Genomic DNA, 18665 nt, shown 5'->3' with positions numbered 1-18665 from the left:
ATCAAATAAGTACCCATTTTAATCATTGCAGTATATGTTTTTTTTGCTTATCATTTCGAGTTAACTTATTTGTTGAACTTAACCCATCCATAATTATTATTCCAGGTACTTGTACTGATGGAGAGTTTGAACAGCTTCGATGTCGGTGCGAGACTAGACCTCTGCAAGTCTGGCAAAAAAGTGCATGATTCTCGTGAAAGTGTGGGCTTCAGCTACAAGGAGTTGAAAAACAAAAACATTTAATACCCATTTTCTACCACACCCTGGTAAACGTAAGTACCAATATCATACGTACGTCACAAGGCGTGTCTTTTCTACCACACCCTGCTAAACGTAAGCACCAATATCATACGTACGTCACAAGGCGTGTCTTTTCTACCACACCCTGCTAAACGTAAGTATATATATCATACGTACGTCACAAGGCGCGTCTTTTCTACCACACCCTGCTAAACGTAAGTACATACATCATACGTCACAAGGCGCGTCTTTTCTACCACACCCAGCTAAACGTAAGTACCAATATCATACGTACGTCACAAGGCGTGTCTTTTCTACCACACCCTGCTAAACGTAAGTACATATATCATACGTACGTCACAAGGCGTCTTTGTAACACAAACAAACGTAACACAGTACATGCATGACAAACACATCTGTTTAAAGTTGTCATTCGAGTCTTTTGTCCGTCCATCGCCTTATCATGAGGTCACATACCATAGTAGGTAGTACGCTTCAACCATTGTCTTGCTGTTGTGACCGCGAAACGCATTCTTAACTTATTTCTAACGAAAACAAACACTATGCACATGGCTGAGACATAAGGGAGTGCGCGCCTGATCAACAATTGGCCACGAAACTCTGAGTCTAGCCTACGTATGACTCGCTTCAACCAGAAGTTAGAAATAAGTAAGATTTCTCCTTCCCTAAAAAATTATACTCTTTTGCCCTATATTGTTTTATCAAATATGATCAAATATTCTATTTTTGGCAAACCGGCTATGCCATGCTGACGATTCCTAATAAGGACGAAACAGCTGTCGATGGTTGCCGAACTGCACGGGTAATAGACTGTGCTAGCGTCCCGTCTTGGCCCGACTGGTGCCAATGTGTGTATGCTAGTGTGCTTCTAAAGTTCGTACCTCAGCGGCTGACCACGCCTTAGGAAGCGACCGAACCTTAGGGGCTAACCACACCTTAGGGGCTGACCACACTTTAGGGACCGGTCATACATTAGAAATCGACCACACTTTAGGGATCGGTCATATATTAAGGATCGACCACACTTTAGGGATCGGTCATATATTAGGAATCGACCACACTTTAGGGACCGGTCATATATTAGGGATCGACCACACTTTAGGGATCGGTCATATATTAGGGATCGACCACACTTTAGGGACCGGTCATATATTAGGGATCGACCACACTTTAGGGATCGGTCATATATTAGGAATCGACCACACTTTAGGGATCGGTCATATATTAGGGATCGACCACACTTTAGGGATCGTTCATATATTAGGAATCGACCACACTTTAGGGATCGGTCATATATTAGGGATCGACCACACTTTAGGGACCGGTCATACATTAGGAATCGACCACACTTTAGGGACCGGTCATATATTAGGAATCGACCACACTTCAGGGACCGGTCATACATTAGGGATCGGTCATATATTAGGGATCGACCACACTTTAGGGACCGGTCATATATTAGGGATCGACCACGCTTTAGGGACCGGTCATATATTAGGGATCGACCACGCTTTAGGGATCGGTCATATATTAGGGATCGACCACACTTTAGGGACCGGTCATACATTAGGGATCGACCACGCTTTAGGGATCGGTCATATATTAGGAATCGACCACACTTTAGGGATCGGTCATATATTAGGGATCGACCACGCTTTAGGGATCGGTCATATATTAGGAATCGACCACACTTTAGGGACCGGTCATACATTAGGGATCGACCACGCTTTAGGGATCGGTTATATATTAGGAATCGACCACACTTTAGGGATCGGTCATATATTAGGGATCGACCACACTTTAGGGATCGGTCATATATTAGGGATCGACCACACTTTAGGGACCGGTCATATATTAGGGATCGACCACACTTTAGGGATCGGTCATATATTAGGGATCGACCACACTTTAGGGACCGGTCATACATTAGGGATCGACCACACTTTAGGGACCGGTCATACATTAGGGATCGACCACACTTTAGGGACCGGTCATATATATTAGGAATCGACCACACTTTAGGGACCGGTCATATATTAGGAATCGACCACACTTTAGGGACCGGTCATATATTAGGAATCGACCACACTTTAGGGACCGGTCATATATTAGGGATCGACCACACTTTAGGGACCGGTCATATATATTAGGAATCGACCACACTTTAGGGACCGGTCATATATTAGGAATCGACCACACTTTAGGGATCGGTCATATATTAGAGATCGACCACGCTTTAGGGATCGGTCATATATTAGGAATCGACCACGCTTTAGGGATCGGTCATATATTAGGGATCGACCACACTTTAGGGATCGGTCATATATTAGGGATCGACCACACTTTAGGGACCGGTCATATATTAGGGATCGACCACACTTTAGGGACCGGTCATATATTAGGGATCGACCACACTTTAGGGACCGGTCATATATTAGGGATCGACCACACTTTAGGGATCGGTCATATATTAGGGATCGACCACACTTTAGGGACCGGTCATACATTAGGGATCGACCACACTTTAGGGACCGGTCATACATTAGGGATCGGTCATATATTAGGAATCGACCACACTTTAGGGACCGGTCATATATATTAGGAATCGACCACACTTTAGGGACCGGTCATATATTAGGAATCGACCACACTTTAGGGACCGGTCATATATATTAGGAATCGACCACACTTTAGGGACCGGTCATATATTAGGGATCGACCACACTTTAGGGACCGGTCATATATATTAGGAATCGACCACACTTTAGGGACCGGTCATATATATTAGGAATCGACCACACTTTAGGGACCGGTCATATATTAGGAATCGACCACACTTTAGGGACCGGTCATATATTAGGAATCGACCACACTTTAGGGACCGGTCATATATATTAGGAATCGACCACACTTTAGGGACCGGTCATACATTAGGGATCGACCACACTTTAGGGACCGGTCATATATTAGGAATCGACCACACTTTAGGGACCGGTCATATATTAGGAATCGACCACACTTTAGGGACCGGTCATATATTAGGAATCGACCACACTTTAGGGATCAGTCATATATTAGGGATCGACCACACTTTAGGGACCGGTCATATATTAGGAATCGACCACACTTTAGGGATCGGTCATATATTAGGAATCGACCACACTTTAGGGACCGGTCATTTATTAGGAATCGACCACACTTTAGGGACCGGTCATACATTAGGAATCGACCACACTTTAGGGACCGGTCATATATTAGGAATCGACCACACTTTAGGGACCGGTCATATATTAGGAATCGACCACACTTTAGGGACCGGTCATATATTAGGAATCGACCACACTTTAGGGACCGGTCATATATTAGGGATCGACCACACTTTAGGGACCGGTCATATATTAGGGACCGGTCATATATTAAGGATCGACCACACTTTAGGGACCGGTCATATATTAGGAATCGACCACACTTTAGGGACCGGTCATATATTAGGAATCGACCACACTTTAGGGACCGGTCATATATTAGGGATCGACCACACTTTAGGGACCGGTCATATATTAGGGATCGACCACACTTTAGGGACCGGTCATATATTAGGGATCGACCACACTTTAGGGACCGGTCATATATTAGGAATCGACCACACTTTAGGGACCGGTCATATATTAGGGATCGACCACACTTTAGGGACCGGTCATATATTAGGAATCGACCACACTTTAGGGACCGGTCATATAGAAGTTGATAAACAAGAATCCCACTCATTCCAGGTCATCTCCTTCACAGTCAAGACCTGAAAGACGAATGTGTGATAACTTTTTTAAAAGTTTAAAAATGGCTACATGAGGCTTGAACCCTGTCTAAACTTAACCCTGCTAAAATTTGGAATTTGCGCAATGGGTTATGGGTAATCACAAGGGAGTACCCCCAGAACTGAGGTATGGTAGCCTGCATTATTTCCGGCTGCGTCAAAGGCAATCCGAATAAACTATCTCGCCCAGGACCCTATGAGTCTGCCTTGTCAATCAAATCTGCTGCATCATGCACTGCAACTGTTTCTGTCGGATATAGGAAAAAGCCAACGAAGAGTATGATCCACACGGAGAATGGAGGCAGATAGGGAACTTTCGTGCCGTCATACGTTTCGCTCGACACTATTAACTAAGGAGGTAGCCTCAATGCTCATGGTAGTAGGGGCGGGAGTAAGGAATCAAAAATAAATTATTTCGGCTACCTATTTCCGCAGTTACTATACAGAAACTCCTCTCCCCCCGCCCCTTTTTAGAGACTGGGTATGAGTCAATTGTTTGGGATGCCTGTGGACTTTCTCGAGAGATGACGTAATGGTATGACCATCCGAAATGCCTCACCTTAATCGCAGTATATTGTTGGCACCAAGCGCTTCACAACTTACGAAGAGCTTTTAGGTCAAGGGCTGCTTTCTTTCTATCTAGGTTACTAAAGGCATACGAGTATTGTCGATTACAAGTAAAAGAATAAGGTCGCAGTTGTTGATGAAGTCGAAATTCGAGCGAATTTGGTGACAGATACCCGAATATTACTGCTACCAAGACGACTTTCTATTTGTTCCAAAATGAGCTCGTTGGTCAACGAAGAGCTAGACGAAATACAAATCGAAAAGCACCATGCTTCTAAAAAAGTAAGTGTACGACTCCAAATAAGCAAATTCAATTTGATATATATATATATATATATATATATATATATAGTAGTGTGAAGAAAGAGGCTACGATTCCCAACTTTTAGACATTATTAAAAATTTACTAAACGTTTCGGCCCTTCGGCCTTCTTCAGTATAAAATAAGTTAAAAAGCTAAAAAATGCAATGGGTAAAAAACTACATCCTTATATACTTACAACTTGTGAATTCTTTAAATATAGTGTACTTAAATTACACCATTTTAACGGCGATTACAAATTGTTGATAAAGCTATGTGTTATTGAAATAATTCGATTTTTCGACTTATACTCCCTGCGTTTATTTAGACCATGGGGAGCCAAAGTAAATAATTGCATCATCCAGTACGCTTCTCTATTGGGAAGAACACTGTCTAGACCAATCAGATCCTGCCTAGCTATTGTTTCAATTACAATGAAGTCAAAATCACTCAAATTATGCTCGCTGCGGTTGAAATGCTTGGCGACTTCACATGTTTTCTTGTTGGTTCTCATACTGGACTTATGATTGCGAAAGTGCACCTTGAATTCCGTAGTGCAGGAACCCACGTATTGTAAATTACATTTCCGACAGGTTGCTAGGTAAATTGCATTCTTAGAATTACAAGAAACACGTTGCCTTATAAAGTATTTCTTGCCAGTTGCAGCGCTAATGAAATGTCGTGATTGAACAAAATAACTGCTACAGAAATCACATTTCTTCCCGCATTTAAAACAACCACTATTATTCTCTTGGTTACTGATTTCAGTGGCCGCACGTTGCTTGAATTTAGAAGGCGCAAGGATGTCTTTGAGATTTTTAGGCCTTCTAAATGCCGAAATTATACTACCTTCTTATACTAATTCTAAGAATGCACCAGAAAAAAAATTAAACTTAATTAAACTTAACTTAGCATCCGCCCCCCCCCCCCGATAAATAATGACCCTTCCCTTATTAATGTTAAGCTTTTTTGGTATCAGGTTCGCAACATAATAATCGTTGTGCTCATCCTATCAACTGTCATCTTCATCGCCGTCCTTATTGCGTTACTGATACGAGGGAAGAGCTCTGAAAATGATGAAAATAACGACGAAGATTCTTCAATTCTTATAGCCACTGATGGTGGAACAATACGAGGTACTAGGAATTCAAATGCTTGGGTGTTCAAGGGGATTCCCTACGCCAAGCCCCCTATAAATGACATGCGATGGAAACCACCTTTCCCATGTGGGCATAATCACTGCTGGCAAGGTACTTTTAATGCTGCTTTTTACGGTAAAGTTTGCCCTCAGTTAAACAGCGAAGATCAAGTCATCGGCAGCGAAGATTGCCTTTATTTAAATGTTTGGACGCCAAGTGTGGATATCAAGCAGCCTGTACTTGTATTTATTCATGGAGGCGACTTGACTTACGGATCTGGACACGATAGTGGGATTCATCCGACCCCGGAATTTGTGAGTAACTTGGGTGTTGTCGGCATTTCTTTCAACTACAGACTTAACGCGTTTGGATTTCTGAGCCTAGACGCTCTCTCAGACGGCTCCAAAAGCAATACGTCTGGAAATTACGGATTCATGGATCAAATTATGGCGTTGTCGTGGATTCATACAAATATTGCACGTTTCGGTGGAGATCCCGATCGGGTTATACTTCTTGGTCAAAGTTCTGGTGCCACTTCCTCCCTTGCTTTGTTAGTGTCCCCGCTAGCTAATGGACTCTTTCACGGTGCTATCCTTATGAGTGCATCCCCTGTATTCAGTAAATCAGCCAATGATGCTTCTAGTGACAACAAGGTTTTTGTCGAACGTATGGGCTGTGCCCATGACAGCCTTGCTTCTACGCGTGAGTGCCTCTACCGTTCTAATGTAGCTAGAATTATACAGAAGAGCCCGTGGGATGTATACCCTTACTGGAGTATGCCAGACCTGACCGATCTTCCGACTCCGGGATTTTTCAGCGGTGCCTTGGCAACAGTCGATGGGCATGTGGTACCATACCCACCATTTATTGCGTTGTCTTCCGGTAGGAGAATCAACGATGTACCCGTCATTTTAGGCACAACAGCTCAGGAGATAGACTACTTTCCCGGAAAGCTCTTCAACACAAAGGCAGACCTGAGTGACTTCAAGAGATACGCCAGCGAGAGGCTCTCAAGATTCCTGAGTGATGCCGAAATCGAGAAAGTATTTTCAATGTACCTGGTTGAACACAAACATCCGCGGCTTTCGTACGCTAATATCGTCACGGATATTCGAGTCACGTGCCCAACACGTGTGCTTGCCGGTGGCGCGTCCACCGGACTGCGTAGTGTCTATCGTTACGTGGTGACCAACTGGCCTAGTAAGCCAGTCACGCTTGTGGGAGACAAGACCAGTGCTTACGCCTTTCACATGTGGGATCTATTGGCGTTTTTCGGTTTCCCTGAAGCGTTCGGCTATTCGCCATCTGCCAGAGATAAGAGATTCATGGTCAATTTAAGAAGGGAGCTTGGTAGATTTATCCATAGCAATAAGGTTGAGAGCTCAGGCTGGAAGCCGTATCCTGAGGTGACCGCTCTTTTCACCGACGGCGGAATGGACTTTGCGCGTTCATATTTGGATAGAGAATGTGACCTCTGGTTAGGGCATGGCCTGTTTCCATATGGCTGGGTCAACTAGTTTACGTCGAAGACAAAACAATATAAAGGCAGAGCAAGACTTTTTTGAATAATTTATTGAGTATGACAGACAATCAGTTGTAGTTACACATTTTCCAAAATACGTTGGTGCAAATGGCAAATGGCACATGGAAGTACTAAGATCAAAAGTTTCTTGTGGTCTTATTTATTTGTTATATTTAAAGCCGTATTGTCACCAGTTTACTTTCGGTCGATTACCTAACAATATCCGATGATTTTTAACGGAAAACGCGAAAATTATTTCAAAATATTGAAAGGAGTGTGTCTATGTCTGTCTGTGCATTGGAAGTTTCTTTGAGGATGCGATAGATAATTTAGAGCGGCTTGCCTGTTTAATATCTCGGATTTTAATAAATTCTTTTGTCTTTTGACGGTTGAGGTTTCTGTCGGACCTCCGGAAGTAAACTGGTGACAATGCGGCTTTAAGGTGATAACTAAGAATCGTATGATTTATCAATAATTTCCTGCATTTAATTAAATCGAGGCCCCTGATTTTTTGATGCTAGAACTGTCATTTAGGAATAGCCATTTGCACGGACAAGGTCTACTGATAGGTATATAGTTCTATTCTGCAATGACACTGCAAGTGTAGCGCCATTCCTTCTCCAATCCTGGAGAAAACTGTTGACACACTTCCACATTTGGATAAAAAAGTCGATTGATGTACATTATTCAGTTCATATCTTTGCTTTATTCATTTCCTATCTTTGCTTTTTCGTTCAAATCACGTGACCACAATTTGGCACATCCCTTGACACAAACATGACACCTGCTAAGTTTGGTTGTGAAACCTGCCTCGTACCCAGGCGTCTGAAGTCAGTAAAAACAAGTGAAAATATACTAGTGAGCGCAATGAGCCACGGGAAGGTTTAGCGCTGGCGCAAAGGACCAAGGGAAGGGTCAACGCGAGAAATGGTTTTCTTCGCGCTTAGTCCGGTCACGCTAGTAAGCGCCTGGGTACGAGTCAGTTTTCAAACAATGTTTCTTTCAAGAGATATGAATGTTTTTGCTTTTAATCACGTTTTTTTTCTTTAAGTGACGTCATCGATGACGTTACCCAACACTTGACCATATTGTTGCATCCACCTACATGACACCTACCGAGTTTGTTTGCCATATGATGTTTCCTTTGTGAAATATTAATATTGTTTTTTTCTGATGACGTCAGCATATTTTTTGCTTTCTAGTGACGTCATTGATGACGTCACAAATCTCGTGACCACAGTTTTGCATCTCCCTTGATACATACATGAAGCCCGCCACGTTTGGTTGTCATACGATGCTTTTTGGGGACGGACGTCCCGAAAACTCGAGTCGACATATTTGTTTTGTATATCACTTTTTTAAGTCGTGGATAGCGAAGCTATTCAGGACTTTTTGCGGTTAGTGGTTGTGTCACTAATCGTCGACTCAAGTGTAACCCATAGCAAATCATAACTCTTCTAATATCACAACACTCTTGGCCAATCAAATCAAACGTTTTAGCTAAAAAGCCCGCGAATTGTCAGCGGTTCTCCAATCCACGTCAAAAACAAACATGGCAGCAGTAGTTGAATTCTTTGAAGTTGGTGATGGTTTAGACACAGGTAGCCCAGGCAATGGTTGCTTGTTCGTAGCTCGGAATTTGGCTGTTCTGGGACGAGGACGAGAACTGTTGTCAATAAAATTGCCTTAAAACTTAGAACATGCCTTGTTGTTGTCAAATTCACGTGGAATACGCGATTTGGAGGGGTTTTCTCAACGGAATTTATTACTTCTCTCCCCCTACTAAGAAAAGATGGAGGTTGGAGGCGCCATTTTCGGTAGCACTCAAAAACCGTCGAAATTCGAGGGGAAAAAACAACAAACTAAATATTTTTATCTCGCAGACCTATGCCAGGGTACACTTACATTCGATATGTGGCAAAACATCCGAGCTAAATAATTTTCCCTGGCCGCTAGCCGTATTTTAAAACGAGAAAATAGCTACAAGCATCCTTGACCGACGCCATTGGACGAATAGTTACGCTTGACCGCGCTGGGAAGTAGCACAGGTAGCCCAGGTAATGGTTGCTTGTTCGTAGCTCGGAATTCGGCTGTTCTGAGAGGGGACGAGTAAAGCGTTTATTTGTGAAATGTTGTCAATAAAATTAAGTCATGTTCTAACTTTTAAGGCAATTTTATTGACATCATTTCACAAAAAAACGCTTTAGTCATCCCCTCTCAAAACAGCCAAATCCTAGGGCCGATGAGGCATAGCGATTGCTAGAAATAGAGCCTAGGATTATCTTAAAAATGCAGTGTCCATGAGAATTATGGCTATTATTATAGAATGGGAGATGACGTGAGAACACCTCTACTAAATTGACAGCTCCTAGGATACCCTAGTCTTTTACTTTATTCTGCTGTGAAGTGCACCTGCTGTGAAGTTAGTGGTTGTGTCACTAATCGTCGACTCAAGTGTAACCCATAGCAAATGTTGCAGGTCGCACGCGCAATTTTTGCGTGTGACACCCCCTTCTCAACTTGTTTTGAATTTCTCGCACGAAAAGTAGAACGCTCTTCTACTTTCTGCAACAAATTGTTTCAAGTCGCAGGAAAAACGTCACGTGTGACAGGGCGCGTGCGACCTGCAACAATTTTTTTTGCGAGACAAGTTGCAGCCGAAAAGTCTACGTGTGACAGGGCCTTTAGACTTCGTTGAGTGCGGACATTTTCGGACATCCGTAACTGCCAGAAGAAAATATAGCAAAAAATACAGCCGTACGGCAAGCTACGACAACTTTAAAGTATACAAAAGAATGTTAAAGAACTATCAAGCATATTCGGGAAAGTATTTGGAGTCAATTCTCTACAAACGCAAGAGCAAAAATTGTCATTGAGAAATCAAACAGCGCGTGCTCGTTTGAATTAAAAAAATACAACTCTTATTCGAAATGGCGTCATTCAGGTGCGCGCGCGGACAAACAACATTTGCAAAATTATTCATCGCTTCAAAACCTTTCAAAACCTATCTTATTCTCCGTTATTTTTCGTTTTGTTTTAAGAAAAGGCTAATAAATAGACTGTGGTTACTTCAATGGTGTGTTTTCGGCAATTTTGATCTCTAATCTAGCTTTCTGGCTTTTCTCTACGGGGCGCTGCACTCAGTGAAGTCTCTAATGACGAATGACAGCTTGCCTACCAAGTCCCTTTCATACCGCGCGTTCGTGTAAAGCAAAAGTTTTCAATTTTGAAATGTCTTCTGCACGGGAATGACGCCACGAGCGCGCGCTGATGTGAAGTTTTTTGTCATTGCTTTTTCTTTCGCGTTTCAGGATAAATTCTACAAAAATATATTGATGATAATTCTATAAAAGAAATCAAACATTCTTTCTGTGCTTTAATAGCGAGGAGTTTGTTTGGGGAGTGATTGAGCAGACAAAAAGCGAGTTTTGACTGCACTAAAATGTTCACAGGGCAGATATCACTTTGGCTGGACGTTTTATCGACTGATATTTGTTCTGTGGAAATGTGCACGTGACCCGTATTGACCAATGAGCGCGCGTGAAAATTCGTCACTGGGATATAAATTGAAATAGCTCCAACGCTTAACACCACCCTACGGATCATGGCCAAACTAGATACGCAATGTATGCAAGGCAGCCGGTCGGGTGCACTCTCAAGATAGGGCCACAAGCCCAGTTGTATTTGCTCAGTCCCTTCAGCATTTGTTTATTATTTATGCAGACGTGCTCCTCGGCTTCCAACTAAAGCGAAAGTGTCCTGCTTTCAACTAAGAATTATGGCGTCTTTGTTTTTACTTTTCGTCTTTACTTTTGGCCCGGCGTTATGTATGGGTAAGTTAATCATCATGTTTATAAGCTTTTTGAAGATATTTTTTTTTTTTTAATTTCAAAAAGGGGCTGTCTAAGATATATGTAGGTTGCCTATCGTTATCCTGACCGTTTTTTTTACATCATGTGAGCTTCATATTTTCCTATTCCAAAAAAATGAGATGGCGGGGGGGGGAAGTGCCTGTTTCTTTGCGCCTCATTAAGCATACATCAGGAATAAGACAGCCAAAATGTACACAAAACCATTTGCTTTGCATGAAGGAAAAAAGCATTTTTTTTTCACTATCAGCAACATGTGGTCAGCGGCCTGTCTCGGGAACACGCATTGTCGGGGGAGAAGAAGCAGTCCCTCACTCGTGGCCATGGCAACTGTCACTCCAGATGTTCGGGATGCATAATTGTGGAGCGTCCTTGATAACTCCACAATGGGCGGTTACCGCTGCTCACTGTGTGCAGAACAACTACTGGTACTACAGTCTGCAAGCAGGTATGAAGAGGATATTTCTCAACAACAAGCTTATGTTTTATTTGAAAAAGGATCCAAGCTTTTGTTTAGGAGCGCAGGGAGACGGCACAAAGATAGCCTGTCAACCACGTCTTTGTTATTGTTTCCAAACAATATTTAAAGGCAAATTATTTAAAAAAATCTCAAAAGATCCACCTGAAAATAACGTCATATTATTTGCCAAATTCAATCGAAAAATAGTTTTCCCAAACAGCCTCGCTTTCAAACTGTGGCTTGGTTATCTTCCAAGAGCAATCACAGTTAAATCTTGCAGTCCCGGCTAAAAGTGATCAGCTTTTTTGGCTAGAGAATAACCAAGCCTTTCATTTCGATACCAGCGAAGCTTTATTGACCCCCCCCCCCCCGCCCTTCTGTCTCTGTTTACACGGTTACCAGAGGGGTGGCCTGCCAGTCTGCATCCGTCTCCATTTCTCTTACGAAGTCTTTCCACCTAATTGTACGTTTCATCTTGATTAATCGGAAAACAAATGATTGATTGTGCTTGACTGTCTATGCTTCAAGAAAACCTTTACGTTACCTTTTTCCTTCAACCAGCACACTTTTCCCATTAGGTTCTCATTTGCGTCAAGACGATGGGGTTCAGTTGAAGATCGCTAAGATTATCCCACATAAAGGCTACAGTCGAAGTCATCTGCGGCACGACATCGCCCTCATCAAACTGGCTAGTCCGGCGAAGCTGAGCCCGACCGTGAATACAGTGTGCTTACCCAAACAGGGCAGTCTTGCTAAACCGGGCGGTAACTGCTATATAACAGGTAAATGGGTAATTTGTACTTGAATCATGATTGTTCCTTGATTTGGTGGGTTTGTGTCTATGATCCTTTTAAAATATTCTTGAATTTTTCTCGCAAAAGTTGTCAATATTTACGTGAGCATATCTAACAGATGTTGCCATTCGTCTGAATGGTCTAAAGACTCTTTGCAAGTTTTTTTGAAGTTTCTCAGTTAAGACATTGCTCAGTGGAGATCTCCCAAATATATATATATATATATATATATATATATAAACTCAGCCAAAACCAAAACAAATTCATTGGAAAAAGGCTGAAAACTTAGAAACATTAGATAAAAAAATTGTTGAAGCATTAATTTAAAGCTTCGACGGTTCACTAAATTATATGCTTCAACTAATAGTCCACAGCTTTTAACCATGTTTTGTAAAAGTGGTTGATTTTCTTGCTAACAAGTGATAGCGTGGTGCTGCCTGTTTTTTAAAACATTTATTCCAGCCTAGAAGTGTCTTTTTTTTTCGAAATTTGATTGATTCACAAATGATAATAGACATTTTTTTTTTAAATAAAGGTTGGGGCAGAATACTACCCAACGACTTCAAGAAAATGGCGGGCAAACTTCAGCAGTCTCGTGTCCCTGTGATTGACCATAAGGAATGCCGCTCAAAAAATGGCGGAAAAGTCGACCAATCAACGATGATTTGCATTGGTGGCCGCGGAAGCAGCGCCTGCAATGGGGACAGCGGTGGACCGCTTGTCTGCGAGGAGTCTGGGCACTGGGTGTTGCGTGGTTCCTCCTCGTGGGTGACTGATCGCTCGTGCCCAGGCCACTCCTACTCTGTCTATGCGCGCGTTAGTTCACACGTGGGTTGGATCAAGAGCGAGATCGGAGGTAGGTTATCGGGTTATGCTAATGGGCGGTACCTAGAGCAGGTTGCCCCCTCCCCTCCCCAGGTCGCCAAGAAATTATTATTTTATATCTGAGAAGCATCAGGTACAATCCTTTTTCCATATGATACGGCACCCCCCCCTAACCACACCCAACACTTTGTGGGTATTCCCCGAAGTCAAGTTTCGCAAGCTTGTTAAAAGGACGCACGCCTCAAAGTCCAAAAAGCGATTTTTATCGCCGAAGAACAAAATATGAACTGTTTACTAATGATCTCTATGGCAGATGAAGAGTAATGACCTTATTTCTTAGACTCTGGTGTAAGGGGATTTTTCGCGCAAACGTCGGACGATTAAAAATAAATAGAAAAGGGCAAATCGAATGTGTGGCTTCAGTCAATAAAGCATCACAAATCAGATCACAAGTCCAGTTTAGCTTTTTCGTACCTTGCAGATGGCGGGACAGATTCCGGTTCCTTAGGCAGCAATGCTGGTAGGTAGTGCACGTGCACGCAGTAAGTCGTACTTAGAAAACAGCACCTGACCCGTGTCCGTCTGGCATGCAGTCCGTGTCGGTATGTAGGACTGTTATTTCGTCACTTGGTTCGTCATGACAAAATAGAGTGAAAACAACATAAGTGTTGATGACCAATAAACACTGACTAACTATCCTGACTGTTGCTTTCTAAATCTTTGAAGATTAGTTTAAAGCCCAATGATTTCATCTTGACGCGCTACATATTCGCGAATTAGGCATTTTGTACAATTGCTTCTCCTTCATCTGTTTTGTCTTTTTTTTGCAGACTGCAGAGACACCTGGTGTGCTGGTGTGTTCGGTACGCCAAATTCTGTGGAACGACTGCAAGTATCAAAAACGTTGCAAGAAGACCTGCAATAAGTGCTGAAGTGAGTGTTTCTAGCTTAAAAATCAAACCTACGACGGCGCTTAAAAAGTGTGCTCTCAGAACTTGTTTTCGTGCACAGCAGCTCGGTGTAATGATTTTATTTGATATTTGATTTTCTTTTTTTTTTCTTTTTTCTAGATACAGATCGTATATAATATAAAAATAATAATATAATATAAAATGAAAATTTTTGGAGTGACACTCGCGGGGCAGGAAGCCCACGCCAGCGGTTTGAATAACCTCAGTAGTAGCCTGCGAAAGAACACTGCTTTCGAAAAGATAATAGAAACCACTAATCTTCAAACTTCGCAACATCAAAAGCAAAACGCCGTTTTTTTCAAAAGCTGGCTGAATAAAATGTAAAAATTCTTTAGCAATGACCGCCGCAGTTGAAAAAAAAAAAATACACACCGCACCATTAAATCACGGTAGCAAGTAAACTTTGTCATTATTCTTTCAAAACTTGAGTTGGATTTTCTGAGAAAGTATCTCAAGCTCCCTTGGTCTAATCGAAAAAATACGGTATTTAAAAAAACAACAAATAAATAAAACAGGTGACTGTTCAATAATTATACGAAAAAGGCGTCCTTAAAATAAGATTCTAATAATGAAAAATTACGTAGCCCCCCCCCCCCCCCCCCCCCCTTCCTCTAAAATCGTGTCACTTGTTTCCTTATGCATTCTTCTTTGGCATGAGGACAAACATCAACACCTCATAGCTTAGTTCGACTAAACCGCCAAATGTCCTCCGGGAATCAGTTGGTGAAAAATTATATCTTGCCGTATATACAGTTAACCCTATTCATAATTGGAGGGTGGGGGGGGGGGGCTCTTTAAGCCCCCCCTCCGGGGAAATTGCTATAACTTGTGATAGCAGCTAAAAGGCTAAAACTTGTTGTCTTTTCCTAAAAACTATCTGCGGACGTTTTGATGCCATTGACATGCCTAGGAAACGCTCCATGTTACCTTGGCGACCGTTTTTTGACACGTTTCCCAAAAACTAAAAAGTAGTGGATTTTTCATGTTTTGGTTCTGTTTCTCAGATTATAATGCCTCTTTTGACTTTATAAGTTTGTTTAGGTGACAAGCTTCACAACAGCGCTAGAATTTTTTTACCTCGGATATTTGGGGGGAGGGGTGGGTAAATTTTGCTCTCTGAAAGCTTGTTTGTCACTAGATTTACTAGATGACACTTTAAAAGCTAATATTATGCGTTTATCATTACTATGAGCAGTAATTCAGAGTGCAGAGTATTATTGGCTCCCCCCCGTTCTTCGCGCATGCACCCAATTGGCAATAACTCCCCTGAGACCCTGTATGTAGCCTGAAAGTACGTACGTATCCCCTTGCCTCGCCCTTTTCAGGAAATAGTGAAAATGGTGGCGTTTCGGAAATCATTACCTGAGGACTCGATGGGTCGGGTACAGATGTGCAGCTTTTGTTTCGGGGACACGAAATGAGAGTGCATTTCATGCGAAATGCTGTTTTGTAAAACAGAAGACGCCTTTTTTATCCAATATATTGCCGCATGTAATAAATTCATTCTCCTCTTCCTTGACCATATTCCTCTGAGGATTTGATGTGACTAATAACTCATACACGTAGTAATGACAACCAACATTTATTATGAATTTTACACTCGATAGGTTAAATCAAGTGTAACTTATTCGAACTTTACAGTTGATAAAGATCATATCGAACTTCCCTTTTAATCTTATAGTAGAAATACCAGAAGAATAAAATAATGTTTTGAATGCATGCATCAGAAAAATATTTTAGAAAAATCTTAACCAAGCGAATTTTGTCTTTCTTCCAAAGGGAAGTAATTTTTTACCCAAAAGACCGAGCCACCCCTGTGGTCTTCGTGGGAAATCATCCCCTTTATTACGCCTAAAATCCCCAAAACAGTCGAAGAATATTTGGCTAATAAAGCAGGACATTGCCTTGGTCCAGTTTGTTGCCCGGCACAAGGACTTGCAGCCCACAGCTTCAGAGTGGCCATCGGTAAATACGAAATCGAAGTATTGGTTGGAAGCTGCCAACTTTATAGCAAGTCATGCTGGCACCACTTACACCTGCAAAGGTAAATAGAATAATTATTGATTTGTAAAAAATATATTGTGCAGTATGAATGGGCCCAGCACCATAGGGAAAGGTGTTAGTTCCTGGGACCCTTGGTATTTCTCTCTCTTTTAGTTTTTATCTGCGTTGTTTGATGATGCTTGCATAATAATGTCTTATTTGTGGGATACTCCTACTGTTTACTTGCACAGTACTAATGTGAACAAGGAATAAGTAGCCCCCAATAAAGATACAACCTTTAGAACAGCGTACATATTTCTGCTTTTCTTTTGTAGGGGGACCAGTACGACAGAGAGTTGTTACCTATATGAAGAGCAAATTTAAAACAGTAACTGATGCTGAACAGTTTTATGGCATTACATGCAAAACATAATATGTGGAGGAAATGACAAATGATGCCACAGCAGATACAGTGAGAGCTCCTGACCAGATGTTAAGTCAATTGGTCCATCTGACCCAACATCAGCTGTTGGAAATCATTACCACTACGTCGAAACTAATCAAAGACCAAACAAAACTTGTTGTAGTATTGGGCTACCTGTAGTAGCTGAGGGACTAGGGGGACTGGGGCGAAGTAAGATGGCGGCCTCCTAGAGCGATCGGACTACAATTGTATGGTAGCACCTTAGAGTATCTTAGACTCAGTAAATGTCTTACTACATGGTGTCAGAAGATAGCAAGCAGCACGCCATTCGTGAAGCCACCCGAAGTATTGGAAATTTCGAGCGGAAATCCAGCGTTTTCTTGGAAAAAGTGGAAGCAAAAATTCGAAATTTATTTGAAGGCCACTGCCACCTCCACGAAGCCTGACGAAGTCAAGGTGGGTTTACTGCTTAATCATATTGGAGACAAATGCCTAGAAATATATAGTAACTTTGTATTTCGCCCTGATCAACCAAACCCAGATGGTGGAGACCCTATACCGGGCGAAAACCCGGATAATTACAAGACGGTGATAGAGAAGTTTGACCAATATTTTACTAAACGAGACCCACAGTTAATGCTCCGCGAGAAGTTCTGGCTCCAGCTCCAACGAGAACCAAATCAGAGTTTTGACTCCTGGGTAGTCACTGTAAGAGCTGCAGAATGTAAATTCCCACCCGAATTCCTCGAGCAAGCTATAAGGGATAAGCTTACCTTTTCCTGTGTAGATGATAGGTCTAAATTGAAGTTGTACGATGAAGGGGCAGGGATTTCACTCGATAAAACAATAATAATCCTCTCGATGAAAGAAGCATCTAGTCGGGAACTACAAAAATCAAAGACGGCAACAATCGAGAGAGTAGGATTGAGAGCACCTGGAAAAACAGCACCCCAGTATGCTCAGCGGTCCGAGACAAAAAGTCAACGGAGACAGCCACCTGATAGATGCGGATACTGTGGCAGAGACCATCCTCGAGGCAAAATCAACTGTCCAGCAGCTAACGTGCGTTGTGATAAATGCACCAAAGTTGGGCACTTCGCTGCTGTATGTAGAAGCAAACCGAATACAAGAGTAAGTCAAGTAGAAGATGCACATGAGGGTGAGGTTTTAGAGCATAACCCAACATTCGTGGGACGGGTTTTGGCAGTCCCTCAAACAGACAATACATTACCGGATCAAGATAAAAACGTCGACATCACGTCTTCCGAAAATCAAGTCAGTGAGGCCGAAGCATTAATGCCTGAGATATCTACCGATTATATTCGCGATCCTGGATGGCATGTGAAGCTGAGAGTAGAGAAATGCGAGCTAACGTGGTGCATTGATACCGGAGCCCAGGTCTCTGTGATGCCGGAAACCGTGTACAGAGAGGTGTATGGGAAACTCTCGCCGTCAGACAGAAAGCTGACAGGCGCAGGGGATACACCACTAGAAACTGTTGGACAAACAATCATGAACCTACAGCTCGGGTAAGCATGCATCGAAGAATGTGTCTACGTAGTGAGAGGTGCAACAAAACTGCTTCTAGGGATCCCAGCTATCCGCAAGCTAGGGTTAATACACGAAATCCCCAATACCTACAGCAAAATGAAGAACCATTCATCAACAAGGAAACCATAGTTCGCAAGAATCCACACCTCTTGAATGGTCTAGGTAAACAAAGCGGAGAGTACAC

The 18665-nt window shown here is 42.3% G+C and overlaps 2 protein-coding genes across 2 annotated transcripts; both read left to right on the top strand.

The window, feature by feature from the left end:
• The first annotated feature begins 4674 nt into the window (after positions 1–4674).
• Positions 4675–9300, top strand: LOC125570324 (para-nitrobenzyl esterase-like). The gene is made up of 2 exons (XM_048731881.1): positions 4675–4924; positions 5923–9300. The coding sequence occupies exons 1-2, from the start codon at positions 4859–4861 to the stop codon at positions 7597–7599; spliced, it is 1743 nt and encodes a 580-aa protein (XP_048587838.1). The 5' UTR covers positions 4675–4858; the 3' UTR covers positions 7600–9300.
• Positions 9301–11201: 1901 nt separating this feature from the next.
• LOC125570326 (chymotrypsinogen B-like) lies at positions 11202–14994 on the top strand. Its single transcript, XM_048731883.1, has 6 exons — positions 11202–11437; positions 11724–11921; positions 12512–12715; positions 13263–13583; positions 14034–14072; positions 14383–14994. The coding sequence occupies exons 1-6, from the start codon at positions 11383–11385 to the stop codon at positions 14475–14477; spliced, it is 912 nt and encodes a 303-aa protein (XP_048587840.1). The 5' UTR covers positions 11202–11382; the 3' UTR covers positions 14478–14994.
• The last annotated feature ends 3671 nt before the right edge of the window (positions 14995–18665 follow it).

This window comes from Nematostella vectensis, chromosome 8 (assembly GCF_932526225.1).
Source record: "Nematostella vectensis chromosome 8, jaNemVect1.1, whole genome shotgun sequence".
NCBI classification, from domain to species: Eukaryota; Metazoa; Cnidaria; class Anthozoa; order Actiniaria; family Edwardsiidae; genus Nematostella; species Nematostella vectensis.
The sequence above is the reverse complement of the archived record's forward strand: the minus strand, read 5'-3'. Positions and strand labels throughout refer to the sequence as shown.

Bases quoted from the DNA above. Each gene is read 5' to 3' on its own strand.
- LOC125570324 (XM_048731881.1), top strand. From the start codon at position 4,859: ATGAGCTCGTTGGTCAACGAAGAGCTAGACGAAATACAAATCGAAAAG. The intron at 4,925-5,922 runs GTAAGTGTACGA...TTTTGGTATCAG, and splicing joins AGCACCATGCTTCTAAAAAA to GTTCGCAACATAATAATCGT.
- LOC125570326 (XM_048731883.1), top strand. From the start codon at position 11,383: ATGGCGTCTTTGTTTTTACTTTTCGTCTTTACTTTTGGCCCGGCGTTA. The intron at 11,922-12,511 runs GTATGAAGAGGA...TTTTCCCATTAG, and splicing joins GTACTACAGTCTGCAAGCAG to GTTCTCATTTGCGTCAAGAC. The intron at 12,716-13,262 runs GTAAATGGGTAA...TTTTAAATAAAG, and splicing joins CGGTAACTGCTATATAACAG to GTTGGGGCAGAATACTACCC.